Source organism: Engraulis encrasicolus, chromosome 9, assembly GCF_034702125.1.
Source record: "Engraulis encrasicolus isolate BLACKSEA-1 chromosome 9, IST_EnEncr_1.0, whole genome shotgun sequence".
Taxonomy (NCBI): Eukaryota; Metazoa; Chordata; class Actinopteri; order Clupeiformes; family Engraulidae; genus Engraulis; species Engraulis encrasicolus.
The window spans coordinates 31,883,722-31,897,731 of record NC_085865.1 but is presented as its reverse complement, the minus strand read 5'-3'; the positions used below and the strand labels follow the sequence as shown (position 1 = coordinate 31,897,731).

General features: G+C 45.1%; 1 protein-coding gene across 1 annotated transcript in view; it reads right to left on the bottom strand.

The window, feature by feature from the left end:
• Positions 1–14,010, bottom strand: part of galnt11 (UDP-N-acetyl-alpha-D-galactosamine:polypeptide N-acetylgalactosaminyltransferase 11 (GalNAc-T11)) — an 83,895-nt gene that overhangs the window by 48,176 nt on the left and 21,709 nt on the right. Inside the window, exons 4-5 of the mRNA XM_063206929.1 lie at positions 7,838–8,004; positions 628–753 (exon numbers count right to left, since the gene is read on the bottom strand). Coding sequence (XP_063062999.1) covers positions 628–753; positions 7,838–8,004 — 293 coding nt within the window. The remainder of the gene's footprint in view (positions 1–627; positions 754–7,837; positions 8,005–14,010) is intronic.

The window sequence follows — 14,010 nt, the reverse complement described above, 5'->3', positions numbered from 1 at the left end:
AGATTTGCTAGTTTTGTGTGTGAATTTGTGTGCCTGCCTGCGCGTGCATGTGCATATGCACGTGCACGTGCACGTGTGTGCGTGCGTGCGTGCGTGCGTGCGTGCGTGTGAGTGAGTAAGAGAGAGAGTGAGAAAGAGAGTCTATTTTGGTTGGGTTTATGTTTCTTCTCTATCGGTCTGTCTACATTGCTTACTGGTTCGTAAAACATTTGACACCTCAGAGTCTCTCAGGTGGACGTGTTTGAGCTGAGCTCTAGACAGACGCACATTCACATATTCAATCAACTAGAACATGTTGGACCCTGTAGGATTAAGTGCGTGTGTGTTTGCGTGTGTGTGCGTGTGTGTGTGTGTGTGTGTGTGTGTGTGTGTGTGTGTGTGTGTGTGTGTGTGTGTGTGTGTGTGTGTGTGTGTGTGTGTGTGTGTGTGTGTGACAGGCAAACACTGTAACTCAGTGTTCTACACGAGATGTGAGAATCAGTGGATCAGTATAACAAGGGGATCCTTTTCTGTGTGTGTGTGTGTACGTGTGTGTGTGTGTGTGTGTGTGTGTGTGTGTGTGTGTGTGTGTGTGTGTGTGTGTGTGTGTGTGTGTGTGTGTGTGTGTGTGTGTGTGTGTGTGTGTACCTGTGGCGTGTGATGCTCCAATCATGCGTCCTCTAATGAGTCCTTCTCTCTTCTCGTTCCTCACCAGCTTCACCTGACCCTTCAGATGCTGCTGCAGGTACGAGTCTAGCTCCTCCTTCAGGTCAGCTGCAAAACACACACACAAAAAAAGACAACTTGTCAACACTCGTGCTGTCAATACGTGCACCCACACACACCACACACACCACACACACCACACACACACACACACCACACACACACACACACACACACACCACACACACACACACACACACAAAACAACATGTCAATATTGTTGACAACATGTTGAGGGAATGCATAGTCAGAAGTTTAGTTTATGTGTGTGTGTGTGTGCATAGGCCCCTTCAGATGCTGCTGGTGGTCCAGATCCTCCTTCAGAATAGACACACTCACACACACACACACACACATGCCATTATGGGCACCCATCGCCTAATGGTTAGGGAGTCAATTTTGAAATGGGAAGGCCCTAGCGTGGCCTAACAGTAGGGCACTGGGTTACTACACCGGCGACCTGGGTTTGATTCTGGCCTGGGTCATTTGCCGAACCTTCCCTGTCTCTCTCTCCCTGCTCATTACGTGTCCCTCTGTAACTGGCCTGTCACAATAAAGGCATAAAAGTCCAAAAATATCTGTAAAAATAAAGCCTTGACATTTGAAGATTGCAGGTTCCAAGCCCATACCATCCACAGCTTGAGTGCCCTTCGTTAAGGCACCTTACCCCACACTGTCCCAAGTAGGGCTGGGCGATATGGAAAAAAACCAATATCACGATATGAATTACTTTATATCACGATAATGATAAATATCACGATACAGCACAATCACATACATTTTCAGTTATTCTCTTTATTTTTTCATGTTGCAAAACAACCTTTCTTTAAAATTGATCTTTTTATTCTTATTTTTACAGTTACATTAACTTATAGTGTGTATTGTGACAGCAAGAAATGTAATTAAATGATATTCAATTGTATAAAATTGTTAAAAATTACTATCACGATATAAACGATATAGAAGAAAGGCCACGATATACACTTTTATGTCACGATAACGATATATATCGTCATATTGCCCAGCCCTAGTTCCAAGGGCAGTAACTAATATCCTGTACCCAAATAACAGCAGCAAATCGCTTTGGATTAAAAGCATTAGCTAAAGGTCATGAAATGAAGTGCACTGCAATGTAATGTGATGCGACATGAACACACACACGCACGCACACGCGCACGCACGCAGGCACGCAGGCACGCACGCACACACGCACGCACGCACCCATGCACGCACGCGCGCGCACGCACACACACACACACACACACACACACACACACACACACACACACACACACAATAATCCATAAGTACATGTTTAGAAACCCCCAGATTTAAGCTCATTTCCCGTTGCCAAACTGCCATTCCTCCTCCAACACCACACAGTGCACACAGTGCAGTGCTTTTGTCTCAAACACACAACTGGAGTTGGGGAGTTCAGCGACACAGCGAGTCCCATGAAAGCCTGACCGTGCAATGTGGTCCTGGTGGGGTTTTCCGCCATCCCGCGAGACAATTTGACTGCTAGAAATTACATCCAATCCTCCTAAAGATGAGATTGAATGTATTAGTATTGGAAGGCAGCCAATTTGAAAACCATATAGTCCCCACAGTGACTATGGGAAATGGTCAAAGAAAGTTTTTTTTAATTACAATTCCAACCCTCATACTAAAATATTTCATAATACCCCCCCAAAAATGTAACAAAATTACATTAGGAAACGGACTACTGTTCACACCACACAGTGCATTTCTGTACAATTGCCAAACCTCCATTCCTCCACGACCACACAGCACACAGCGCTTCTATCTTTAAGGTGCACTGTGTAATATGTTAGCTGTTTCTTTCCAGAATTCATGCTGCCCATTCACAAATGCTCCCTTTTTCATGAATACTTACCACCACCATCAAATTCTAAGTATTCATCATGACTGGGAAAATTGCACTTTCCATACATGAAAAGGTGGATCTTCTCCATTTAGAATTTCCAGAAGTAGACATTTTCAGCTGCAAATCTTACGGTGCTTTGGTCATAGTAGTAAATAACAGCTTACTGTTAAGTAAATATTCATGAAAAGATCACCTTTGGCAGCAGGCAGCACCGTTTCAATGAGCAGCATAGTTACAACACTCTGGCCACACAGGGCACCTTTAAACACATAACTGGAGTTGGGGAGTTCAACAGCCACAGTGTGTGTGTGTCCCATTAAGGCCTGAGCGTGGCGTGCAATGTGATGTGATGCTCTCCTGCTGGGCTTGGGCTCTGTTTACATGCCCTAGATTTACCACAGCTGAGCCAAATGGACCTGAACAACAGCAACATTTCGAATAAGCCATCACGGCAGGCGGCAGTGTACTGTATAATGAACTGGGGGATGGGGTTGGGGTGGTGGTGGTGTGGGGTGTGTGTGTGTGTGTGTGTGTGTGTGTGTGTGTGTGTGTGTGTGTGTGTGTGTGTGTGTGTGTGTGTGTGTGTGTGTGTGTGTGTGTGTGTGTGTGTGTGTGTGTGTGTGTGTGAACTGGCTGGGTGGCATGTGTGTGTGTGTGTGTGTGTGTGTGTGTGTGTGTGTGTGTGTGTGTGTGTGTGTGTGTGTGTGTGTGTGTGTGTGTGTGTGTGTGTGTGTGTGTGTGTGTGTGTGTGTGTGTGTGTGTGTGTGTTTGGGGGTAGAAGAGGACATTTTCTCAACTGCTAAATAATAAATATCTCTATTCAAAAACTGTGGCTGCTTTTCTAAGGCAAGTGCAATTACTTTCCTCCGTTCCATGAAAACAGATTATATACACAAACTAATAGTGACTCATCGCTCTGTTGGTGCACTCAGCCGTCTTATTTTAGGTCTGTTTGTTTGTTTGCTGTTTTGGGTCTGTGTGCAAAGTTTCAGCCATGTGCAGTGCACAGTGTGACAACTCCGCTGAGAGCAGCACAGCCCTCTGCTTCTTCATCCTCATCACCCTCCTCTTCCTCGTTATCTCCTCTTTCTTATCCAACTCTCCCCCTAAGCACTTCAAAATGGACCCTGGAACTTCTTTCTTTTTCTGTTAAATCTCGGATGGGAGAGAGAGAGAGAGAGAGGGGGGGGGGGTGGAGAGAGAGGGAGAGAGCGCTAGAGCGAGAGCGAGAGAGAGAGAGAGAGAGAGAGAGAGAGAGAGAAGAGATAAGCCCATTGTGTGCTTGGCCAGAGGTCTTCTGTCTTATCCCCCTCTCCCCCAAGTGTTCCACCCAAGTGTTCTACAAAATGGACCAAAAAACTTTCAGTAAGTTAAAACTCCAAATGACCCTTCATTCGCAGCCAGAGCTGGATACAGAGGGGAGGACAGAGATGGGGACAGAGAAAGAGATAGGGAACGAGAGACAGACGACCTCTTGCCAGCCACACAATGGGCTTATCTCTTTAATCTCTTTTCTTACATCCACCTCTCCCCTAAGTGTTCCACCCTGCTCTACAAAATGGACATTGAGAATTGAAAATGAAAACTGTAATTTGAAACACTGTGAGGTAATGACTTCCTTCACAGCCAAAGTGACAGAGAGAAAGAGATATAGATAGATAGATAGATAGATAGATAGATAGATAGATAGATAGATAGATAGATAGATAGATAGATAGAGAGAGAGACAGAGAGAGAGACAGAGAGAGAGACAGAGAGAGACAGAGACAGAGAGAGAAGAGAGAGAGAGACAGAGAGAGAGAGAGAAGAGAGAGAGAGAGAGAGAGAGAGAGAGAGAGAGAGACAGAGAGAGAGAGAGAGAGAGAGAGAGAGAGAGAGAGAGAGAGAGAGAGAGAGATTAAAAATGTCTTCATTGAACACAGTTACACAACACATCATACAACATCACAACACAGCAAATGCATAACTTACTGTAAAAACCAACCACAAAAGCTGGAGACAGAGATGGGGACAGAGGAAGAGATAGAGAACGAGATACAGACGACCTCTTGCCAGCCACACAATGGGCTTATCTCTTTCCTCTATTTTCTTTCATCCACCTCTCCCCTAAGTGCTCCTCCCTGTTCTGCAAAATATACACTGAAACTTTATTCAGTAATTGGAAACATTGAGAGAGAGAGAGAGAGAGAGAGAGAGAGAGAGAGAGAGAGAGAGAGAGAGGGAAAATGAGACGATGGCCTTATCTCTTTTCTTTATTTTCTTTAATACACACCTCTCCTACGGGTTCCACCCTGCTTTGCAAAATAGACACTGACTTTTTTTTCTCGTAACTTAACACTCCGACAAGCTGAGAGACAATAATTCTTCCTTCACAGCAAAAGCCGTTAAAAGAGAGAGAGAGAGAGAGAGAGAGAGAGAGAGAGAGAGAGAGAGAGAGAGAGAGAGAGAGAGAGAGAGAGAGAGAGAGAGAGAGAGAGAGAGAGAAAACAGGATATAGGGAACGAGAGATAGAGGACCTTTTTGCCAACCATACAATAGCTTTATCTTTTCTCTATGTTTTTAATCCACCTCTTTCCAAAGTGCTCTGCCCTCGTCTGTAAAATGGACACAGAAACTTTTTTTCCTGTTAAGTCTTAGACAAATTGAGAGGCAATGGCTCCTTCCTTCATAGGTGCAGCTGTAAAAATGGGAGGGAGAGAGAGAGAGAGAGAGAGAGAGAGAGAGAGAGAGAGAGAGAGAGAGAGAGAGAGAGAGAGAGAGAGAGAGAGAGAGAGAGAGAGAGAAAGAAAGAGGAGAAAAAGATAAGCGTGTGCTTGGCGAGGGGCCCAGAATTTTGCTACCACTGCCAGATCGAGCGATATCAGACAGGCCGATTCAGAGCACCAACACACACACACACACACACGTCAACACGCGCACACACACACAGTGACACACACACACACACACACACACACACACACACACACACACACACACACACACACACACACACACACACACACACACACACACACACACACACACACACACACCCCAAATAGTTGAGATGACACCACTCATCGATGCACCAACCCGACTCTGACCAAGTAGGTCACACACAAAAGCCCCAACGGGCGCTCATGGAATGGATTGCACAGAAAAAGTGAAGTGACAGCCCTTTGAGTTTGGCATTCATTGTTTGGTCTGTCACTCTCTAGCATTCATTCACACACACACTCTCTCTCTCGCTCTCTCTCCCCATCTCCATCTCTCTCTCATTCTCTCAGCATGCAGAAATAGTTGCATCATCTTTGTATGTCATACACGGCTCTGAAGAAGTTCTCTCCCCAGATTGCTTCTCCACCCACTCTCGAGAATTAGGGAGGGAAAATGAGCTGAAACTAAACATTGGGATTGTTTTTTCTCCCCCTTTCTACTCCTCGCTTGATTATGAAATTCCATCTGCTTGTCTCATACCCCTAGCTGACTACGTTGTTGTTCCCCCCATTGGAGCACGTCAGTCGTCACTCGTGCTCCCGTCTGGTTGTGAAGAGTTTTGATTTATGTCTGCCTTACAGTATCTCTCATCTAAGCTCAGGCTCTTTGTTGCTACTCCTCCTCTCCTCTCTTCTCTTCTCTTCTCTTCTCTTTTCCTTTCATCCTCCTCCTGTCTTCTTTGTTGCTTTCCTTTCCACTCTATTCCCATGTTCCTCCTCTCCTCTTCCTCTCCTTTTTTTGTCTCTCTACTGCCTGCTATCTCCTTCTCTTTCCTCTCCTCTGCTCCTCCTCTCCATTGTCCCTCCTTCCTTGCCTCCTCTCCTCTTCTTTCCTCTCCTTTTTTCTTGTCTTAAGGGTGTGAAGGAGAGGGCTCCTCCCTTCTCGTGTCGAGGGGAGATGTTTTAGGTGAAATATTGTATGTTGTGAATTAGTGGTTGAATCCAATAAATGTGTATTAAATCTCTCCTCTCCTCTCCTCTGCTCTGCTCTTCCTCCTTTCCTCTCTACTCTTTTCCCCTTCTCCTCTCCTCTCCCCTCCTTTCTTATTCTGATCCTCCGCTCTTCCTCCTTTCCTCCTCCTCTCCTCTCTCCGATGCTTCTTTCCTTTCCTCGGCACAGTGAGCAAACATTCCACAGCCAAGCGCTGGATCTTCAAATAGCTGATGCAGACAGAGAAGATGGAGCAGTGTGTGTGTATGTGTGTGTGTGTGTGTCTGTGTGTGTGTGTGTGTGTGTGTGTGTGTGTGTGTGTGTGTGTGTGTGTGTGTGTGTGTGTGTGTGTGTGTGTGTGTGTGTGTGTGTGTGTGTGTGTGTGTGTGTGTGTGTGTGTGTGCATACTTGTGTGTGCAAGAGAGACTGTGTTACGATGACATAGTTTAAATACCAAATCAGCGATCTTTCATGCCAACATCTGAGCACGAATTATAAATATTTATCCAACACCCTGCACCATTTGACTGGTAAACCTCTACTGTATAAACATGTGTGTGTGTGTGCGTGTGTGTGTGTCCGCTTGTGCAAGAGCACACGCTGAGCTCACAGCAGTCAACCACCAGATGCAGGATATGTGGACATATGTGCACGTGTGCACGTGTGTGTGTGTGTGTGTGTGTGTGTGTGTGTGTGTGTGTGTGTGTGTGTGTGTGTGTGTGTGTGTGTGTGTGTGTGTGTGTGTGTGTGTGTGTGTGTGTGTGTGTGTGTGTGTGTGTGTGTTGGCACATGCACAGAACACTCACTGAGCGGTCTGACATCATCTTCGAGAATGATCTTGTGCATGATGTGTGTGAGTGTCTGTATACATATACTGTATATGAACATCTGGAAACGTGTGTGTGTGTGTGTGTGTGTGTGTGTGTGTGTGTGTGTGTGTGTGTGTGTGTGTGTGTGTGTGTGTGTGTGTCTGTGTGTCGGTGTGTGTGTGTGTGTGTGTGTGTGTGTACATGTGAATGTGTTCATGTGCACATGTACAAGAACAGTCACAAAACTCACAAAAATGGTCTGGTGCAGGGGAAGTGCCTGTGTGTGTGTGTGTGTGTGTGTGTGTGTGTGTGTGTGTGTGTGTGTGTGTGTGTGTGTGTGTGTGTGTGTGTGTGTGTGTGTGTGTGTGTGTGTGTGTGTGTGTGTGTGTGTGTGTGTGTGTGTGTGTGTGCGAATGTCTATGTGTGTGTCTGTGTGGTGTGTGTGCTTGTGTGTGTGTGTGTGTGTGTGTGTGTGTGTGTGTGTGTGTGTGTGTGTGTACGCGCGCACATGTGTGTGTATCCTCACCGAGTTCGCTGTTGTCGTCCACCAGTACGATCTCGTGCAGGAGGTAGGCGGGCGTGCGGTCGAGGACGCTGTGCACGGTGCGGAGCAGGGCCGACAGGGCCTCGTTAAAGAAGCAGATCACCACGCTCGCCGCCGGCAACGCCACGGGGTATGAGCGCAACTTACACCTAGACCCATGAGGACAGGGGAAAGAGGGGAGAAATGGAGGATTAGGATCGCACCATACGCCTCCACATTACTACACACTACGCACTACACACTGATTATTACCACACGAGGACAGGGGAAAGAGAGCAGACATGTAGCATTAGGCGCTATTGACACAAAGACATACACATTAAGAGATTGAGAGTCATCTTGCCCCGAAAACGTCATGGCTCCAGAAACCAAAGGGCACCTACCCCTGAGGGCATTGCTGCCACTGTGAGAACATTTCCAAAAGTAACACCTTTGTGGACATATTCAATCAGAAAACATACAAAATGAATCACTTTGCCAATTGCAACACCAAATGTGTAGTTTACCGTCTGGAATGCCCCTGTGGTCACTTTTACATTGGAAGAACTAAAAGAAGATTCAAAGACTGCAATTCGCACAAAAAAATCAGAACTACGCCATGGCTGTACACTATGAAGAGGCAGGGCATGTAAGCCCATCCTCCCTTAAAGCAGTGGTTCTTGAGGCTGTACCTCATAATATAAGAGGAGGTGATAGAGTGAAAAAACTTCTACAAAGAGAAACATTTTGGATTGTTACTTTACAGGCTATCAAACCGCCAGAACTCAATGACGAAGTGGATTTTTTACCATTCTTGTGACAAAAAGAAAACAACTAACAACTCCTTCGCAGACCTGTGTCCTTTATTGTGATTGTGCCCTATGTCAGTGTGTGAATATCAGCTACATAATGGACCCACAAAAAAAGTTTCATGATTTGTGTGTATAATATTACTCTGATACTTACCTGAACAGTACTTTTCTAGTCAAGACTGGTGTTTTGTGTAACTTGAATGTTGTTCATGCCTTGTGTGATTAAGTTTCATACCTGTCTGCTAATTTTGGTTAAGTGGATGGGCTACTTCCACCACCAATGACTAACTGACAGCTGTAATATATTGTGCCTTGTGATTGAGTGACTGCACCCTGACAAAGACCTTGTGTCGAAACACGTCAGGCAGTCTATTTGCCTTTGAACTATTAAAAAATAAGAAAAGGTGTGCCACAGTTTTCCTGCTCTTCATTGTTTTGATGTCAACTTTATCCACTCACTGTTAGAGCACCCGTGTCAAAAGATCTGGATCCATGCAAGCTTCCGTTTTTTTCCTTTTTTCTGAACATTAAGAGATTGGTTTGAGTCAAATCCGTTTAGGGCTTCAATTGCAAGACCACAGAATAGAACCATGCCTTAAATGCAAAGTTAATTTCAAATTAGTCTGGGAAGTAAATAAAGGACAGGAGGACACCTTACACCTGGACACAGGTTATTAATAAGGGGAGAGAAAACGCTAGCAATCAGACCTCACACCTGGACACAGGGTTGTTAACAAGAGGATAATCGTGGACAAGTTGGCTTTAATGCTACAGTCATTTCCAATTCGTCTAAGAGGCAAATTTTAATCCTTGTGCTCAGTTTACTGTAAATCTCTGCAAAATGTAAGGTTGCACCTGGATACAGATAATTGACCCCACATCCAGGGGGAGAGGAGAAATGTAAAGTGTAGAATATAAATATGACACTGGCAGCTTTGTTTCTGTGCAAAATCAGTTTGTCTAGGATTTAAATATAGGACAGGATCGCACCTTACACCTGGAAAGGGATTATTAAAACATGAAAGAAGAAAAGGTGGAGAGGGGAAAATGATAAAAGTAGCATTAGGGAGGTTCATTTTTATGCAAAACTAGTTTCAGTTTAATCCAGGATTGAAATGGTAATAAGCGCAGCCCTTGGTTCGTGTCTATGCAAAATTAGTCTAAAATTAGTCACGATTTAAATGAAATGACAATGGCCTTAATGCATGGTTTGTTTCTGTGCAGAATTAGTTTCCAATTACAATTCCATCCTATGAAAATGAAAATGAGAAAGTATAAATGAATGTAATGCTACTATAAATTGATGTAACTAAGCAATGTCATGTTGACTGATCCAAGACAAGTTAATTAAACCAGGATTAAGGCAAAACTAAGTTTATACAGTATCACAAGAATGTTTCCCTGAGCTCGATTTAGTTTAGGTGAGCGGAAATTCTGCTTAAAAATTGTATGCCGGCCAAAGTGGAGTTATTGTTGCCGTAAGCTTTAAAAATCTCATCATGTGCTAACGTTTTAAGACATGTGGTCAGCAGGTGTTGACACCAATGGAGCCTGTTAACCGACCAAAAGACTGTGTGAGTCAATAAGTGAGTAGGTTTTTACAGAGTGCTAAAAAGTGTACTATGGCCCCTTCAAAATTGACTATTCAGGCAGTTCACAGGGTCTAAATAAAACACTTACATGCACATCTGTGCGTGCGCACACACACACACACACGCAGAGTCGCGCACACATACACACACACACACACACACACACACACACACACACACACACACACACACACGCACACGCACACGCACACGCACACGCACACGCACACGCACACGCACACACACCCCAAGGTCACCGAGTTCCCTTTTAAATCAACCTCCCTCCCTCCCTCCCACCCCGACAGCAATGGTAATGATTACCCCTGACCTGACCAGCCAGTCAGCCTGGATAGCAGCAGGACGGTGTGTCCAGTACGGGTCAGCTGTTGGCTTGGCCTCCCCTGCCCAACAGCAACTGGGGGCTTTATGCACCGATCAATTCCCATCAGAGCCTGGAGCACAGAGGGCAGCACAGCTACAGTATTGACCTGCTGTGTTGAGTGAGGCGTAAAGAGACACATGCGTGTTTGTTTGGGCTGGGGCTACTGACCCATCGAGGGTGGGGGTGGTGGGGGGGGAGAGGAGGTGTCACCTTTTCATTTTGTTGGGGCCATACGGCTTAGCATAGCACGCATAGCTGTGCTGCATGGCTAAGGAGAGTGGGTCAGGCTGGTGGGCTCGCGGGCGAATTCCCCTGGGTGCTTTTCTTCAACCCCGTTTTTTTTTCTTCCGTCAGCTGTTCTGACAGCAGAAAAAAATTCTGAGGGACCGGACTACCCACCCCCACACACACAAGCACGCACACACACACACACATACATAAACGCACACACACACATACATAAACACACACAAACACACACACACACTCTCTCCATGGTATAGAACGGACAACAGTCACTTTGCATAAGAGAAGTTGACATTGAATTTAAAGCGTGTCACTGTCAAAATTACACACTGTGTGTGTGTGTGTGTGTGTGTGTGTGTGTGTGTGTGTGTGTGTGTGTGTGTGTGTGTGTGTGTGTGTGTGTGTACGTGCGTGCGTGCGTGCGTGCGTGCGTGCGTGCGTGCGTGCGTGCGTGCGTGCGTGCGTGCGTGCGTGCATTGAGCCTGAAAGCGTAAAAGCCAGTCACAGGTCAGTGGAGCCATCATTTCCATCTTTCCAAGTGCCAGTCATCCCCCCTCTCCCCACTGGGCACCATACAGTAGCTGAGCATCAGAGAATTGCCTACAGGTACTGCTGCTGTGGCATGGCTTGCAGTATATACAGTATGTACAGTATATACCAGCTTACAGCTGGTCAAATGCAATTTCAAACCTCTGTGCTAACCCTGTTACATGATGTTTGACAACAAAGTACACTTGACTTGACTTGATGTAAGGTCCTGAATCCACTACAAGTGAGCGTGTAGGACAGAGGTGGGAAACTTTTTTAATTAGAGGGGAACACCGTCAAATATTAGAAGTAGTCCTCTAAGGGCTGTACTATGGACACAAACCAGGATTTCACTGCACTTCAGGCCAATATGATTGAAGGTGGCCACATTTACAGCAGACCCCCACCTTCACTAGATCCCATGAAAATGTATTAATTGAATTGCAAATGTAATTTTAAGACTTCTTTGCAAAACATGTCATATTTCATGTGGAACTGCATGACATTAAAATGATATCAGGGGCCGCAAACAGCCCTCGAGACATAGGTTCCCCACCCCTGATGTATAGCGTAATGCATTCTAAGAGGAGGTCATTCTTCTGCAATACTGTAAGCCTGTTAGCACATTTACATGCAGGACCCTGGTAAGACTCAATTCATCATGAAATGTTGATTAATATGTTGAACCAATGTGGCTTATTCCACAAGATTAACCAACCCACAGAACTATTATACCACTCAGTATATGGCTATTTGACAATAAATTATCAAATAAAGTTAGACATGTGTGTCATATTATTTCATGATGTTGTTGACTCCCGTATGGCTGTTCTGGCGTAATGCCTTATAAGAGTGGCTCATTCTTTTAACATTCCGTAAGCCATAGCACTCTGGTGCAGTACCCAGATAGAGAAGCTAATCAATGTGAAATGTTGGCTGAAATGTTGAACCAATATTCAGCTATTACACCACTTATGGCCAGTAAGTGCTGATAAATGAGAGAGTTAGGCACTCAATATTGTATTTTATATAACGTTGTAGATCCTTCATGGCTGTTGTGTGCACAGTTGGCATGTACAGAAAGGCTCAATGTTATAAGACAAGCGCATTCTCGTGGAATAAGCCCTGGCACAGCGATGCAGCACCCAGATATGAGGGGAACATGTTCTGAACCAATCTAAAGAGACATACCTGTATGTCACAAAATTGATCAAGTCCCAGACCCAACTATATATGGCTAATTGGCAATACATAATGAGAGAGACTTACTTTGTTCCTATTTTATTTTATTTTCTGTTGTTGACACTTAATGAACGTTAAGCCCTAGTGAAATCAACCCTAATACAGTATGCCGGGAAATCCCATGCTGTTTTGCACAATCGGTCCGATCTGAAAGACAGCATGGCAACTGCACTAAGCAGAGGAGCCTGAGAGAGGGAGCCAATCGGACAGTGAGGAGGAGGTGGAAAGGCTAGACAAATTGAAGCTTGCCATTTGTTTGAAGAGATAAAACTGACACAATTGGCTATGGGTTTCGTATATGGCAAGTGAACAATCTTAACATCACATAAATGACCATGGCTAATCGTTAACCATCGCTTTCCAACGAGAAATGGCATAAGTAGCCTCCGGACTATCTAAATTAGGAGTCTGGTGTTAACTAGGCAACTAGTACAGTGATGCAGGACTCAGATACGAAGGCAACTTTAACCACGACCACAAGAACATTCCACAAGATTCTTATTCCACAAGAACATTAGCCCACTTAAGGGCCGTACACACACGTCGCTGCTAATTACTCGCGCAGCGAATGAACTCAATAGAATGTCAATGTGTTCCAGCGAGACTAGCAGGCAAGTAGGCGAGTACTGTACAAGCGATGCGATGTGGGCGGATCCCGAGTTGAAAATATTTTATCTTCGAGCGAGGCGAGTAAGCGAGTAACCAATTGGAAGGCAGAGTTCGGTACTTCTCGCCTGTTCATTGGCAGTTAAAGCCGCGGGAACTTTCAGCAAACGTTCCATGAAACAGAGGCGAGTAGACGAGCAAGCGAGAAGCTAGCAAATAGCAGCGATGTGTGTGTACGGCCCTTTAGCATATGGCTACTTGCCAGTCGATAATTAGAGTTAGACATTTTATACTGTGTTGTTGACCCCTGCATATCCAGAATGTGGGTGGGTATGTAAGAACCTCGATAATCCTCCTGTGATTCAAGAAACCGATAACAAGCAAATGGATCTCAAACTAATCTAAAGAGGTCAAAAGAGGTTGCCACAAGATTGACAGACCCACGGGGCATTATCCCACTTACCATACAGCCAGGTACTTGCCAATAAATAATGAAAAACAGTTAGTTAGACACCTCTGCAGCAGAGCAGAGTTATATTTTATATATTGTGTTGCCCTTTGCTGGCCTTCACCAGAGACATTAGATTCTCCTCTTCAACCCTCTCTGCCTAGTGCCTATGCTGCTAAAATTAATTGCAACGAGGCAGTAGAATGTACCAGTGTTGCATAGCAACGTGAGCAGGTGCTAAATAGGTTTTTGCACATTATCTGTGCATGATCCATCACGTCAATAGAGGTCTTCCAGGGTGATCTACAAGAAGCAAAGAG